Source organism: Spodoptera frugiperda, chromosome 5 (genome assembly GCF_023101765.2).
Source record: "Spodoptera frugiperda isolate SF20-4 chromosome 5, AGI-APGP_CSIRO_Sfru_2.0, whole genome shotgun sequence".
Lineage (NCBI taxonomy): Eukaryota > Metazoa > Arthropoda > Insecta > Lepidoptera > Noctuidae > Spodoptera > Spodoptera frugiperda.
Window position 1 is genome coordinate 5,196,697 of NC_064216.1, and position 17,961 is coordinate 5,214,657.

General features: G+C 33.8%; 1 protein-coding gene across 4 annotated transcripts in view; it reads left to right on the top strand.

Moving 5' to 3' along the window:
* Positions 1–17,961, top strand: part of LOC118271687 (long-chain-fatty-acid--CoA ligase 5) — a 56,903-nt gene that overhangs the window by 26,211 nt on the left and 12,731 nt on the right. The window contains exons 2-3 of one of the 4 annotated variants that reach the window (XM_035587834.2): positions 2,588–2,875; positions 4,916–5,070. In XM_035587834.2, coding sequence (XP_035443727.1) covers positions 2,692–2,875; positions 4,916–5,070 — 339 coding nt within the window. In that variant the 5' untranslated portion in view covers positions 2,588–2,691. Of the gene's footprint in view, positions 1–2,587; positions 2,876–4,915; positions 5,071–7,226; positions 7,596–17,961 lie in introns of those variants that run through there. The other 3 variants (XM_050693620.1, XM_035587835.2, XM_035587837.2) reach the window with 3 other exon arrangements.

The window sequence follows — 17,961 nt, forward strand, 5'->3', positions numbered from 1 at the left end:
ATATTTTGTAGCCGCGTGGAATCCGCTACGAAATCCGTAGCAGTTAGTCATAGCGATTTATAAAAGATGGAAAGAGTATAAATTAAACTAACTCTATCTTTTCTTGGACACTATAGTCTCGATTTTGACTAACAAAATTAAACCTTAAATAAAATACCTACATCTCAGTGTTGTTTAACCAAGAATGTTATCAAAAGGAATTGTCATAAATCTCCACCTCAAGTATACGACAATTTCTGCGTATAAACCAAGTGTTAACTATTCCTAGTTTTAGTGTCCAGTCGAATAGTTAATGCCAGTGGTTAGATGAAATATGGCGTATAGGCGGACGTAACAACGGGCCAATTAATAACTATAATGCCTGCTTTGTTCCTGTATCGTTGTTGACCGAATTCGAGTCCAACTCGTGACCATGTGTTGAAAGACTAAGATCGTACGTTACGATTATCGTGCTCACATAAATTCGCTCAGTTATGTCGCTTTGTTTCGAGATTCGTTTGAGATTTATGCGTTACGAAATCAGGATTTAGCTGTATCATTTTCAAAAAGCTTTGTGTCAAAAAGGTAATCGTGTCAGATTTCTTTTTAAGTTTTTTAACTGACTTCATTTACTAAACTGGTTCCTGGTGGAGGAGTCTGGAGGTATTTATTATATGGGAGATTTAAAAACCAAAATTGATTACTTCATGTTAATACACTGAAATTAATGATGTCTGTGTCATCAACATAACACATGCTGGGTTCTATTCTTAGATTTCAGTCTAGATTTATCATTCCGTAGCATAAATAAATGTTTTTAAATAAATAGACGACGTTATACTGACATGTCGGTTTAGTTCATCTAATAAAGCATAAGCTTTGAAGCTGTTTTTAGGTCAACTTGTTCCTTACATCGAACATTCGGATTAGGAGCTTGTCCCATATGAATTGGATCTGATAGTCCTTTTATATGAAGGCTTGCAAACCAGTTCTATTGAGACATAGAATAATAAGGATATGACCATCGGATGCGCGATTTTTTGCTCATATTTTATAGGGTGAGTTTAGTATTTGAATCTTATTCAAAGAATCAATGGAGGGTTAAGTAATAATACAGTGTAAGTAGGTATTCTGGAGCCAAGGCCATTATATTACGTTAAAGTGTTAGTGTTACACAGATCGCGTAATAAAGCCTCAAGCTGTTATTTTTGAAGTTCACTTATAAATAGTATCAACTTGGAAAATTCAATGAAAAATATTAACCAAGCAAGGAACAGATACTTTAAATACTCACTGCCAAAAACTGCACTTTATGGTTCATTAAATTGTCGTTCCAGGAGCTTGTAAACGTTAATCTTCTGACGAGTAAATTCACAATAAATATAACTTTTAGGGTTGTCATCATAATAAAAATCGAAACGGTAATAACGGGTCACGACCATTTTATGTATTTCCCTTCAATATGCCATAAACGGACTTCAAAACTAGCGCTGTAAACATTTATTATTCATAATCATACCATAGGATTGATCTTCTCAATATTTTCCGATCAAAACGTTAATGTGCACGTTGCGAACATAATCTAAGCAATTACACTATTCTGTAGTTATCGACCAAACTAATTTAAATGTCTATAAAGTTTTATAAGCACTTCGCTTATGTCTTTTACGTAATTGAACAGTCAGCCTTTAATATCTGCGACAGTACAACCAGTCATGGTTTTAATCCCAAGTGACCATTCAACGAGATTATGTCTAATCGAGTGACATGTACCTTTTATTAAAAGCACTGATCTCGTAAATACAGCAAACCACATTTAACTCTTGTTTGTTTTTTCTGCAAAACAGTGTAACGATGAATTTATCGCAATAAAGATACAATCTTAGGGTCTTTAGTTGTTTCTTCCGTATTCTGTTCGCCTGCATCACTCGGCAATTATCCGAGAATGCAAATAAACATTAATTGTTTATTACCACAATGTTGTTTATATTGCACTGTTTTAAACCTACTTTTGCCGGAGTGGGTCTTAAATCTGTTCTCAGAAACAAGGCTTAACTATCCAATCACGACTATTACCATTTAGTACTCCCCACAAAGTTGCAATCCAATACTAAATGGCGAGCTCTAGATTAATATTTACAACTGGATAATTCCTATCGTGCATAAGTAAGGGTCGCGCTTCACTGATGTGGAAAATATCGTCGATTTACATTATACGATTCATAATCTCTCTTCAGTAGTACCTACATTTATATCCCGAAGCATCGATGCGCAAACAATTAATGTCAAACGCACCTGTTTATCTGTTCCATTCCCCACTGATTCCAATTTCACTGCTAGCTTAATCGGTTCAAGGGGAATGACTCAAAATAGATAAGCAACCGACGGAATCAGGTGCTTGATTATATTTCAGTTATCGACTGAATAGTGTTAATGAACTTCACAAGGCCAAAGCCTCCTCGAGATAACTCTATAAAACCTTTTAGTTTTATGGATTCCGTTTCATTCCGCAACAAAATAATTCGATATCGAATATCTTTACGACACTCGAGTGGCGAACGTGTACTTATATAGTACAGTCATAATTTTAACATTTTAAATAATCCAGCCGACGCAGACCATGCCCTAGGCGTCAGTGGGGAGGATAATGCACCAATACGTGCACACTGAGCTGATGTGAATGGAACGATATGTGCTAAACTAATTATAAAAATGGGTAGCGGAAAGTTCGGTTTTCAAGTTAAAAAGGACAAAGTGAACATGGTAGCCACAAAGACTGAAATTAGTGTTAAGGAAAAGTGTCAAAAAATACAGAAAAAACTAAAGAAGACTGAAAATAAGAAGACTGAAGACAATACAAAAGAAAAACCTATCTGGTGGAACCAATGTAACAGTTGTAAGTTGATTCATGATATTTTTTGCGGTAAAATGCTATTCGTTGTCATTATTCAAGACTTTATACAGAATTTATAATATCTATTGCTATAAATTAAATCTACATGGGCATTATGCATAGGTTAAAATAAATTTAATTTTTATCTTTATTTAATTAGGAACTATTGTACACAAATACATGCCAGTTCCATTATAGCCTATAACTTAAAATAATTTGGGGATCGGTATAATGTTTATAATTGTTCTGAGGGTGATTATTACTTTGGATAATGTTTTCCCATAAATTAGATTTTATATAACAATAGGCCTGTGTACTCAGTACATAATCAGGTAGTTAATAAGAATGAAAGTAAACACTAGACCATAGAAAACAACATGAAAAGAACAATAGAAATTACCGGTTAGCATTAATTGAAGAGTAAGGGCCTCTTGAAGGGCCGTCATGCTTGTTACGCCCTTTGAATGTTCAATGAGGGGAAATTGGATCACCAAGGCTCTAACTTTTGAAATCGTTGAGTACATTTAGCTGTACAAGCGACAAGGTATCGAGGGCAACATGACCTTAAACGTCGCCTTCAAATAATTTGAGCCCTTCTAATGATTGAAATGGCGATTACGGCATTGACTTTTGCGATTCGTATAACCCTGCCCCTTAGTTTGTAGGATTGATTTTGATTTGACTATTTTAGTTTTAGATTGATAAATTTAAAAGAAAATATGTAACTGTACTACGATATTATTAGGTCACTGCTTAATATTATTAGGTCAAGTGCACCTGAATACGAGTTTCGCATGGAAAGTTGATGGAAATTACTAGATACCTAACATGTCTGTCCATACGTACTGATAGTATAGTAAAACCGTAAATATCACCAGCAAAAGTATGTCAGTGGAAAGCGCGAGAGAATCCCGAGAAATCTATGCGCTAATGCGTCGTCTGTGCACGCTCCCCAGTTTCCACTTTCTAAACTGGCTAGACTGCGCGCGCAGTTTATAGTTCAGGAACTACTAGTCGCTCGGGCGCATGAAAGTTGTTTTATTGACATTTCCTTATGCGGAGGATCATAATGCCGGCGCAGGCGTATGCTAAGAAGCCGCTGCACCAACAATGATCTAAGGACAAGACAGCTGCGGACTTCAATCTTATTGGCATTATAAAGTTATTCATATTTCTGAAATTACCAACAGTTATAATTAAGTATAACGTCCTTCACGTACAACTCTTTCCGCCTCAAGAGTCGTTTTTCTTAAAGAATTCCTCAATCTTCATTAGTGGCGTCGAGATTGACAGGTAAGGTCGTTCGTAGCCAGGTCATTATCGAAAGTACCAGTTGTTCAGATAGCTCTTTTGTTAAGTTTTATTGGCTTGTCATTATCATATCACCTTATTTGGGTTTAACGATTTATTAATCGGTACCCTGACGGATTGTTTGTTCATGTCCAGCCTCTATAAATTTTATTTCTTTTGACTTATCAGCAAGCTTTTTTGGAACGGTTTTTACTTTTTCACTAATATGTTAATTAAAGTTAAATGTTTGTAAGTGAAGCTTGATGTTTTAATTCATTTCTAAAATGTTACTCACTACAAAGTAGTTTAGGTAGTAACAGTTTTGTCATTGATGTTCAAAAGTCTTCAAAGATAAGATTAAGTCAAGGAAAACCTTCCTACCTGTTTAAGTAATTTATCAATCGTGTTATTGAAAATATATCGGGTAGACCTTTTGATAAGACTACCAAGGTTTCCATGATACCTATATTTTTATTTATTTGTTATGTATCCGGTATTTGAATGACTAAGTTCCACTTCAATCTTTCAATGCTAGCTGAAAAATTGAACTTTTCTCTCTAACAATGAAGATCTGAATTTAAAGAATAAAAAAGAAACGAAAATTTGCACTTAACTAAAAACTAGGGTATAATAATAAGCAATTTTAGCAGGAAATCCATCCCCATAATTTTCTTCTACTTCTTTTGACAATTGTAAATAAACTAAAAATATTCCCGAGAATTTCGATTTAAGTTAATTTTTCCTTCTTTACAGTGAGCGAAATTGACCAGTACCTATGGATGGTCGGCGGATCAGCGGGTGCGTTGGCGCTGACCGGCGTGGCGGCTGCCTCGGCCTTCTACCTCAGCACGAGACCGAAGCCCGAGAAGCCCCTGGTGACACTACACGAACAGAGCCTCCTTGAGTCGGTAAGTTTCACATGTTATGATTGATAGATATTCTACTGAACTAGGAGATTTATACAGTACGACTACATACAAACCAACAAGGAAATTTACTAACGTAACATTGTAAGAAGTTGTAGTAACTTTTACGGCTCATCGTAGATCTTTAACGAAAAACAACGTAGCGGTTCGTAGAATTACGTAACAGAAATTCGTGGAAGGACGCAGGCCTACCCCCGATGATGTAATGTTAGTCAATGGACCCAGCTTTGTTTACACACAAATGTGGCTTCCATTTACGGACTCAATTAATAGCCCAAATATTGAGGAAAACAAAATACACTCGTACCTAGTTCATGGCCACAATAGAGATTATCTGATAAAACAATCGTGGACCTATTGTTTCAATACATATTGTGAGGTCAATGATCGATAAACACGGTTTGTACCAAGTTGGCGATAAAATAAAGCATACTCTGTCTGCGTATGCAAATAATCTAGAAATTGTTTACGATAGAAACTTAGATAACGCATAAACAAAAATATAATAAGATGACAATTTAATGACAGCACAGATAAAAATATCATTTATGAATATCTCTTAATCCCATAAAATATATTTTTATACTAGCTTTTGCCCGCGACTTCGTTCGCGTGGAATAGTGACTTCCGGCAAATTTTTGGTTTTAACCACATAGTTCCCGATCTCGCGGGATCTCTTCAAAAATGAGATGTGGAAGATATTCCAGGGAACTCTTCAAAAATCAACATAATGAGCTCTGCGTTTGAATTTAATAGATGTATACTCACTTAGGGCATTGAAAAAATAGTTTAAAAACGGACTTAAACTAACTTAAAACTAAAGAAAGCTACGAATTACGAATTTATAACAATTAAAAAAGAAACTATATTACAACCTATCCTCTATGCTATAATAACCAAGCTTAAACTAAATAATTTAAAAGAAACGACTTAAATCTAATCTAATTAATTTATAAATTAGACTTACAATTTTATTAAAAAAACTAACTACAGTAACTACTAATAATCGATATCAGACTAAACCTACGTTAAATAGTTTAACCAAAAAACCCGGAAAACCCAACAAATAAACTTATTAATTGACAAATACAACGAAACCAATTTAGAATATACGAAACAGCAGGACCACTACATACAAATAATCATACGACTGATAATACACTTTTTCTACGATAGTACCGAAGCGCTCGGCCGATACCCAACCAAATGAATGTAACGAAACGATAAAGACAACTTGGATTATTTATTTATACTCCGTTCGGGCATTTTCTTTGTACTAAAAGTTTAATTATATTGATATTATTTTTTTCATACCTTTTTACTATTTATTTACTTTTTTTCGATGAATTAAAACAATAACATGAACCGAAGTCGTGTAACGATCGACATAGAATTATCTATACTCCGTTAGAGCATTTTCTTTGTACTAAATGTTTTATTATATTGATATTATTTTTTTCATACCTTTTTACTATTTATTTACTTTTTTTCGATAAATTAAAACAATAACATGAACCGAAGTCGTGTAACGATCGACATAGAATTATTTATAAATAATTTATTTCTTATTTTTATTTTTTGATTTTTGAAATAAAAATATATCTATGTCCTTTCTAAGGTTCTAAACTATATCTGTACCAAATTTCAACCAAATCCGTCAAATAGTTGCGGAGATTAATGGTATAAGCATAGAATGTTCGACGTGATTCTTTAATTTGACATAACTTTTTTATTTATGAACCGATTGACATGAAACAAACACTAAATGTAAATTTAAGCATCCCACAATATATTCGTGAAAACCGCATCCAACTCGGATCAGCCGTTTCTGAGATTAGCGCGCACAGACGAACAGACAAACAGACAAACAGACAAACAGACAAACAGACAAAAAAAAAGTTAATTACATTTTTGGGTTCGACATGACATAACAATAACCCCTGCTATTTTTTTTATTTTTATTTTCAATGTACAGACAGCACTTTTCTACGATTTTATTATATGTATAGATTTTTGTTTAATTATGACGGTAGGGTTTCCCTCTTTTTATTGCGGTATCAAAGTTCGAGTTGTCCTAATACCAACAGCCGACGATCTCGAGTTGGCAGAGCGCATCTTCGAGCGATATTTTTAACTCATTGTACCACGAGCAGCCCAGCCCGCTGCTCTCCTGTCAGTTCCCAAAAGTCTCTAGCGAAAGTGACGAGATACTTGCAAAGTCCGCCAAAGTGACTCGGCCGACACTATTAACCGGGACGGTCCATTCACACGACTTTACAAACTGTGAACTCTGAAAAGTGTAGTGAGCCCAATGAAAAGTTAAAACGCGTTCCATTAATTAAATTTTGCGATGATTGCGCAACATAAAACGGTTTAATTTAAAAGAAACGGTGCATTTTATTGAGTGATAACATTTAATTATAAAAATGGCGTGCTGTAATTGCTGTATCGGAGTCCCTCCGATTCGACCTCCGATAAGCCTCAGCGAACAATCGGATGCCCTTAGAGTAAGTGATATAGCTTGTACACCTTCAAAGACGCAATAAAAATTACATTCACGAAATAATTAAATTAGCAATTAAGAATCCTTAGTGAGAATTTTGTAACGGCTGGAATTGTTACGAAATTAAATACGCTTCTGTTATGAAATTAAAATAAAATATAATGTTAGTGAGCATTCAGATCGTTCGAGATAATGGTGATTAATAAATATGTCATTTTGAAATGATTAAACAATTAGAGAGAATGCTTGAAGTGTTTTGTAGGATAGAAGGAATAATATTGCAATATTTGCATAGTGTTGAGTAAAATTGATATGTATTGTAGAGGTCGAAACATTGTTAGACGTGGCTCACGCCCCGATAGTTGGCAGAGCTCCGTAACATTTAGAACATTTAGATTCAGATCATTTAAAAGTCCCACCGGCGAAGATACATGGTGCTACTGATTAGAAATAGAACAACATTTAATTCTAGATAATTCATTTATACCGTCATCGTCACAAAGTACTTTCCCTTGCTTTTGTTTAAATGCGATACGAGCAGGTGATGTTTTCATTGGACGCTTACGTAAATGCAAGATGTCGAAGAATTTCAAACAACTGATTTGAGTATATTCAAACAATTAAATGCTTTGGATTGACGTTTATTAATCAACTAAGCAATTGTATTTCCTGTTTCACTTCAACAAGTTATTATGTGAATTAAGTACTATTTATTATTAATGGGACGTTCTAATTTATTGTTGCTCTTATTAAACTAATCTATCTATATCAATTGACATCGTGTATTTAAAATCATCTCTTCTTCTTTTCGCCCTAGCTATTTGTAATTGGCACAATTTCTATGTTTATCGTTAGGACTCTACACTTTTCTTCTTTAGAGAAGAATTAGCGTAATCGTGATCTTGCAAAATAATTTATTTTATCAAGCAAATCACCTCAAAACTTGGAAGAAATAAAAGGACAATAATAAAAGATTCTATTATAATATTGATGGAATTATAGTTTTGGATAAAAAGAAGATAATTTATCAAATGGTACAGTAAACTCATATTATATAGAAACATGTTGACAACACTTATTCCACAGTATTTCTCGTCTCAGTGAGATTTACGAGCTACATCCCTAATATCTAAGTAAATAACAGCAATAAACCACGGAAACGTTAACGCGAACGTAATTTGCAAAGACTTAACATAAAACAGGCGACCTTAGTGTTAGACGTTACAAATAGTTTTACTAATGCTCTTAATAAAATATCTAATAAAAACAACTAGAGGAAGTAGTGACTCCACTCTTTGATGTGTGAAAGATTTGTAAAAAAACAAATCTTCCTATAACTCTATACCTACCACTTTTTCTGGAATCTTCATAAAGGATTTCCTTTATTTTATGCCTACTTCATCCTCTTTTTCAATGGTGGCAGATCCTTCCTCAACATTGTTGCTTCCGTTCGTTTTTTGTGAACTGGTCTTCGATTCTAAAATCACTGTTTTGCTTCAAAATATACTTAGACTGAGTACAGTCTAAGTATATTTTATATTTACAGACAGACATAATTAAAATATAAAAATATATTTTAATTATGTCTGTCAGACTAGTAAGTCTGACAGACATAATTAAAATATATTTTTATTGAAAAAGACAACACTAATTTAGTTTGCTTAAAACCTTTAGGAATAGCCTTGCTTGGTTACAGACACATATAAATTGTACAGTAATATTCAAACATTCTGTCAGTTGCTTGGTTTAAAGTTGTGGTTAAGTGGGGACTCTTTGTATGGCAACAGAGCGACAACGATTATCAAGGGTCTTGTAACGAATTCACCACTATTGATCTACTTCTAGAGATTTCGAACTATAGCTACGTATTATTTATGTTTATGCCTTCGAGTTTGAAGCAAAATAGATTCGATGGTATAATGCAAAGTGAATCTGTTTTCGATCAGAATGTTGAAGTTTTATAGCAATGTTGAATAGAATGACATTAAACACAAAATGTTTACATTGGAGGTGAGACAGCTACGCCGATGCCAAATGCCGATATTCAGTTAAAGCTTGTTTTACTAGAAGATTATATTGAAAGGTTAGATATTATACCGACGACTGATATGCTTTCAACGGTTAATAAATACTTTAACGATAAATATACTACCAACCTTCGTAATTCTCTGTGAAAAGTACCATGATGACTATTCGTGACGACACACACCCACTTATTTAATATCTTAAAAGTTGGTGATAGGGCCCAATTTATGATTCGGACTCAAGAACTATATAAAGATTTCCGTATTGATATATGAATGCCTCGTTGGTTGAGTGAAGCGACAGTCGGATATGGGTCCCTAAAATTTCAAGTAATAAAATGATATGTTATGTTATGTAATGCCAAGGTCAATTTACCATAATTATTTAAAACAAATTGTCTTAAAATGTATTAAAGATCGCAAGTGATTGCAAACAATAACTTGCAAAACACAGCCGTTGTCGCTCAAATTAAAATGTCGCATGGCTTTTTGTACAATTGTTAAACTGTTGTATATTTTTGCGTAAATTCCCAGTAGAACAAGTTACGTTATTTAGTCCCTTTTACATGAGAATAATAACTGGTTGTGATAATAGAGGCTGTAAGAGGCTCACCTATTAATAATAAGAAACAAAAATAACTCCAAAAGCATGCGTAAAACGTAACGAGTGTTTGCGGTACATCACTTCAACCTACCTGCTTTTATTTCATGTTGATTGTGATCTCGGGATTTTAATGTCTATTTTTTATGTCCCCTTTCTATTTGATATATCACCTAAACTAATATTAAATTCCAAAGTGATATAGAATCAAATAATCAATAACTTTAATATCTATGGTACTTAATATCTTCAAAAAACCCCTTGTTAATTGTTTAATGTATACTTTTAGAGGAAGTATTTTGTATTCCAATTCTTAAACCTGTATTTTAACGTTTTGTCTACTGGTTTAGTCTTGCATCCACCATGTGTTCTAGTTTTATGTTAGTCTTGCATCTTTATTGCTAAAGGTTGTCTGATCGATAATGCCTAAGGCGTTGAATCCGCCTTTACTCTTAACATTGAGTACAAAGTAGCATCCACTGTATTTATTATTATTGTTTGTATCTATCATTATTGCTTCATGTAAAATCATGGTTGTTAGAGCTAAAATATATGAAATATATTGAAATATATTGTACAAAGATCTGTCTTTGAAATTGGCTTTATGACTGCCGTTAACTTCCATTCACATGAGAATCACATAGTACCTACCTATACAGGGTGTCCCTGAAGTCGACGTCCAACAGGCACCAGATGATCGGCAAGGTTCCAAATGTTATCAGAAAAATATAAAAAAAATTCTAAGTCCTACAGTTTTTAAATTACAGTGTCTTATGTGTTATCCACGAAAAAGTACACCCTGTGCCAGTCTTTTGACTCTTGTTGCTACAAATCTTTTTTTTTTTCGTTTGCAGTCTTCATTACATTTTCCTGAATAGTGCTCCAGTAATATGGAATCATAAATTCTTAGCCAACTGCTTTAGATTGGAAAACATTGTTAGTTTTAGAGGAACCAAATACTCTGAATAAAATTTTCACCTTACTTTAAGTGACTGTACTGAGTAAATTATGTATGGCGCTAGTAGTGGCAAATTTCACCAAAGTTGGCGCATTTATTAAGGATTATAAAATGGTATAGCACTTTGCACATTATTTCTTAAATTCGACACAAAAAAAGATTTTTCAACGAAACTCCGTTTCGATGAATTTATTTGAACTTACTAATATTTCTTCTAGTGTACTCAAATCATACGTTACAACCTCGTATGCACTAGACAACACTTTGCACGCGATTTGTTATCATTGTTTTGAAAATCAGCGAGTTTCTCTTGTCAAACAACATTGTCTGTCTACTCATGATTTCGCTTGCAGCTTTCGTCGGCAATATTACTAGACTTACTAGAGGAACTGATGTTGTGTATTATATTCGTAGTGACACGGTGTACATGAGCCCTTACGCACAATTACTCGTCATATCACTATCAAAAAAAAAAAAAAATGGGTGAATCCTCCGATTAAGTTACGTACTCATGCCTTGTGATCAAATGCGGGATGAAGCATCAAATATTCTTTAGTTTGTCGAGAAAGAGTTATTTGCATCGTTACAAGGAATTGCAGGTAAAGCACAAAATAATTGAAAAAATTAATAATCAACATGGCGCAATAAAGCCAGTGCTCAGCTAAAATGCCGAAGCCCGGGTACGATGGCTCGAGATGCACAACACCAGTTCGTCTAGCGATAATATTGCCGACGAATGCTGCAAGCGAAATCATGAGTAGACAGACAATGTTGTTTGAGCACTGGCTTTTTTGCGCCATGTTGATTATTAATTTTTTCAATTATTTTGTGCTTTACCTGCAATTCCTTGTAACGATGCAAATAACTCTTTCTCGACAAACTAAAGAATATTTGATGCTTCATCCCGCATTTGATCACAAGGCATGAGTACGTAACTTAATCGGAGGATTCACCCATTTTTTTTTTTTTTTTTTGATAGTGATATGACGAGTAATTGTGCGTAAGGGCTCATGTACACCATGCCACTACGAATATAATACACAACATCAGTTCCTCTAGTAAGTCTAGTAATATTGCCGACGAAAGCTGCAAGCGAAATCATGAGTAGACAGACAATGTTGTTTGACAAGAGAAACTCGCTGATTTTCAAAACAATGATAACAAATCGCGTGCAAAGTGTTGTCTAGTGCATACAAGGTTGTAACGTATGATTTGAGTACACTAGAAGAAATATTAGTAAGTTCAAATAAATTCATCGAAACGGAGTTTCGTTGAAAAATCTTTTTTTTGTGTCGAATTTAAGAAATAATGTGCAAAGTGCTATACCATTTTATAATCCTTAATAAATGCGCCAACTTTGGTGAAATTTGCCACTACTAGCGCCATAAATAATTTACTAAGTACAGTCACTTAAAGTAAGGTGAAAATTTTATTCAGAGTATTTGGTTCCTCTAAAACTAACAATGTTTTCCAATCTAAAGCAGTTGGCTAAGAATTTATGATTCCATATTACTGGAGCCCTATTCAGGATAATGTAAGGAAGACTGCAGACGAAAAAATAAAGATTTGTAGCAACAAGAGTCAAAAGACTGGCACAGGGTGTACTTTTTCGTGGATAACACATAAGTCACTGTAATTTAAAAACTGTAGGACTTAGAATTTTTTTTATATTTTTCTGATAACACTTGGAACCTTGCTGATCATCTAGTGCCCGTTGGACGTCGATTTCAGGGACACCCTGTATGAATATTATCCTTGATATCTGCACGCGAGGAATCTTGCATTTTGTCGAATTTTATACTACGTTGCTCTATTATGCATTACCATTCGGCTATCGTACAAAAACCACAATAATGCTTTGTGATCAGTAACAAATTAGTATAATCAAATAAGTGAATATCTATCATTGAAATCGGCCCAATTTTTCTTAATTTTAAAGTAGTGCAATGAACGATGACCATGTTTGCCTACGATTTTTAAATGCTTGAATATTGCGTGGCTGTTTGTTACTATTTTGTGGCATATATTTTCTGACTACCTCGTTACTTGACAACATATTTCCTAGTCAGTTAGTTTCCAGTGTCACGCAAAGTTTTTGATACCAAAATTCTTACTGGCAGCACGGTTCGTGACTACTGTATATGAAAATAAACTCGTTCTATATTAGCTGCGTAACTGGGGATTAACAGCGATTACTCATCTGCCTATCCCTTCAGGGATAAAAAGCTAAGTGCAAATCAACCTTGAAATAACATTATGTTTTATATTTTTATACCACCAACGTAATAAACTATTCTGAGATTAATTCTCGTGCTACCCATTCTAAATATACCAAATACTTTATAAATGTTATAAAATTAGTTCGTTTTCATGCCTAGTGACACAACGTAAATGTTTTTCGTGAAGGGTCGTTTGCTCACGAGTTGACTGAATTATATAGATTTTTGGCAGACGATCCAGACGAGTCACGGGATGGTATCGAGAATATCGAGACGGACTATTGTTACGTTCATCCCCACACGCAATTACTTTGTATACCTACTGTCACGATGACATTGAAATATTACTGGAAAGAATGGATTTTGTAAATTTATTGTTGCAATTTTCACAGTGAAATGTTTTGATTTTTGTTGGTATGTGGTTTCTAGAAGAAAGATCGAAAGACATAGAAAAAGTATGTTAATCTTTTCTTTTGTAATTAACGTTGTGTAACTGATTATAATATTATTTTCTACCTTCGGCTTGCTTAAGCATCCATTTGATTACTGTCAAAATGGAATGAAGTCTTAACATGACCTGGCATGAATTGTTTTCTTTTACTATACCTCTACGATATAAATTTTTTCCTCATGTTTGAAACTTTAGGATTACCAGTCTATTATAAGTCTCTACTACTCCTATGCCATTAATTTTAGTTCACACTAAGCCTCAGAACAGTGCCTATTATTCATCGATAAGATATGCAGTAATGCGTAGTTCGTCTACACATTCCATTCAAGTTTCGTAAATATCAATGGCGAAATTATTAACGGTTGAGTTATGATCTTCAGAAAATGTTACTGTTTCCAGTGCGTAGGACGTTTTAGAATCATCGGTTCTTTGGGAACACAAAGCTGAATGGATAATAAATTAGCGGCAGTTGTAAATGTTCTGAAAACAGGAACGACTAATGAACATGTTTTTCTAAACTATACGATACCAATGTCAGTCTTCTTTTATATTTAAATTTATTATTGCCATATTCCCTAGTCACTTAATCAAGCAGCTAATAAAAGAGTATTCAAGAATTACGTCTTCGTGAGCATTGCTAATTGGTATCTGCTATTAGAAATGTCTTGATAAGTTTATTGCGGATATTAAATCCAAACATGGCTTTGTTGATTTCATTAATCCCAACTTCATTAGTGTTTTCTATTTTTGACCCTAGTTTAGTTTATAAAACTATATAATTTAGTTGTGGTACTCACATTTTATAAACAGTGAAAGCTAATAATACTACTGGTTTCGTTATTTTCATCGTCCCATCACTTATTGGTACCACTTGTCTAAATACCATGCAACGATGCAATCTTTGTTTACTTTCTGTCAACCAAAGTAAACAAAATCAATCTATAGGTGATAGACTGTCTACGTCGCTATTGTTCATAATATCATTAGTAACATAATTGCACCAACTAAAGAGTTATCCCGTGACATATTTGACAAAGTGCCAACATTTTATGTTGGGTAAATTGCTAATGAGTGACATCGACGTTGATCGCTAATTATTCTTCAGCTGATCTTAGCGTCTGTTTAGCTTAACGATAAATAAATATAACAAGTGAACATGTGCATTGTTATATCATAAAGAATTTTGAAAGCATTTTTTTGCTGTTGTTTGAAGTTTGTAATGGATTATAGTTTTGTAGACTGTTGAAAGACAGGTAAAAAGTTCGGTTATAATTATTGTATTTTCATGTCAGGGTCTCACTTCAATTTAGTTTGAAATGTCAAAAAGAAACACCACAAGCTACCTAGATATACAAGTCAGTTTTAGTATTAAGAAAAGAGTATAGAGAAGATAATACGAAAACAATTTGAAACATTATGTAAGTAACATAACTGTCGAACGAAAAATAGATAATCATCTCAGTACAAACCAGTTTGGAGCCGAAAACCGTTATCGTCACAGTAAAGGGCCAAGCTAATATTCGTTCGCTAGCAACATTCCCGTTAACCTTCTGTGAAAAATCGAGAACACACGCCATAGAGTTGTAGACTATGACAATCAATATCGATCGTGTTCAACAAAGATAATACATTCTGAATTATTAGTTAGGTGAAGCGCTTAGTGTTTACTTTTCCATGCACTAGATTGTCCATCCGTTACAGTTTTACTTTCATAATTCTTCAAACAATAACATTTAGCACTTACTACTATGTGCCATGTGACACAGTTTGAAATGTGTGAATGTAAATTAGAAGATAAATATAACACAGTCCAAAATTAAGAGCAGTTGTTATGTTTCAAAAACATGTCAACGAAATGTAAGTGGAAATGTGAGAAAATAAAAGTCTTTCAAGCCTTTGTTTGAGTAACCTAGAAAAAGTATTTAACTTTTGGCTTTTGAACAGCACAAAACAGAAAAGGATCTTATAATGACACTGAAAATGTATGTACCTCCACACCACCATTAAGCCAGCCAATATTCTCAGGTTGCAAATTCGCTTTTCACTAGAAATAGTTAGAAATGAGCATAACGAGCCTATTGCCATAAACCGTTCAATACCCAACCTCCTTGTTGCAACCAAGAATTTCGAAATTGGAAATTCGACGAAAGCTGGTAATGGCGATCATAACACGGTGATAGTCGAAGTTTCTAGAATATAAAACTAAATTAGTCTAAATTAGTTCTGTCCCGAATGCCCACCACCGTCTTAAATATCCATTATCCAGTTGAATGCTCTGAAATGTAGCGCTAACAATTATACAACTATTAAAGATCCACGCGGAAATAACAGTAAACTAAACACGTCGACAATGTCAACTATTTTCGAGACATCATCATAATTCCACTTGCCAAGAAAACCCGCATGTCCCGTCACGCCCTCTTCAGGGCTTTCCTACGGTATTTATAGAATTTTTTGCGTCACGTAAAATTTCCTCGCCTCTGAAATTCGGTGGTCAATGTCAAGTTAGAGTAAGTTATGTACGTGTTAATGTTAATGTATGGGCTAACATATGCATTACGTTTTGTTTTTGTATTTAATCTTAATCTTAATCAGGTTTTACAAAACTATAACCGAAAAAATAACATACATACATACATAACCTCACGCCTGTCTCCCATGGGGGTAGGCAGAGACAATAGAACGCCAATTGCCACGGTTCTTACACACTTCTTTCGCTTCATCAACAGTCATCAGTCTTATACCGAAAAAATAAGTTTGTTGATTTTATAACTTTTGACAGGAAGTTGGAAAAACTATGTGAAAATCGTGCTATTCGCGATAAAATAAGATGAAAGAAACATGACAACTTGTATGTTCATTAAATCAAAAGTCAATCAAAAAAGAAAATTCTCGAATAAAAAGATTTAGTACGTAAATACTATTTCAAATTCAAAGATTTTTTTCTAAGTAGAAAAGCCGATTGTAGACGTCGTACAATTGACTTTTATATGTAAAATTATGACAATTCTTATTTCTAAAATTGTCATCGTACGAGACTAGCGTACTGAACTGAGAATAGCGTGGACAACAGTCGTGTGTGTCACGAAGTTTTTATAAATACTCAGTCAGTAAACCAGCACATTTTTCAGTTGGCTTCGCGTGACCAATTTCCTTTTGACCTTGCATACGAAATTCAAGATCGGGTTGCTTGATCTCACACACATTTTGTTTTTCATAAATTTATTTTAATAGGTTGACATCCGTCATTGCTTTTACAGCTTCTCAAAATTTATCATCATTTCCCTCGATATTATTCACATTGAATTTATAAATAGTCTGTCTTTAATCGAGGTTTTCCGGATTGAGGACTCTTACGACGATTTTGTTTTCGAATAACAGGAATGTTATGTCTACAATTTACAATTAAACAGTTTCAACACTTGACGATGTCAAAACATCATAATTAAATCTATAAACTCGAATAGCTTTAAAATATCAGCAGCTAGTTTCAATACAATCATGTGTCATATGACCAGAAATAACAATTTTAAAGAGTTCTATCACAAAAATTAGAAAATGTTGGTATTATTACAACAAACTTCTTTATAATAGTATGTTCATTACCGTAATGACATAACATTTTATGGTTTACCGATTCTATCGCGAAATTGTTACTCTTTTTCTATTCTCACAAGTGTCTTTGACCCGTTCATCGTTCCATTTATCATTGTGTAAACTGTAATAATAATATACCGTAACGCGTAAGAGTGCTCCACGCTCCGAGTCAAGATTCGGAGTTAGTGGGCCAACTATGTCATTAGGTTAACGGAGAGGCATTTGCATATGATTTTAGTAACTTTATGTAGTACTTTCTTGTGGTCTTACTTACATATAAAGGGTCAGTTTAAAAAAAAATCTGTTCCTGAAGTTTGTCGCATGTCGTTATATCAAGTATGGCTTTATTCATCGACATTGATTCAAATTATAATTATCATGAATTTAAAAAAAGAGATCTAAATGTTAATGTTAAAATTGGCAATGATTATGTTATTGTATCGTTTTCGTGTAGGTAGACACCATGCACTTGTAGCAATAAAATTACATTTATGAAGCGTTAAGAAATAATCACATTCGA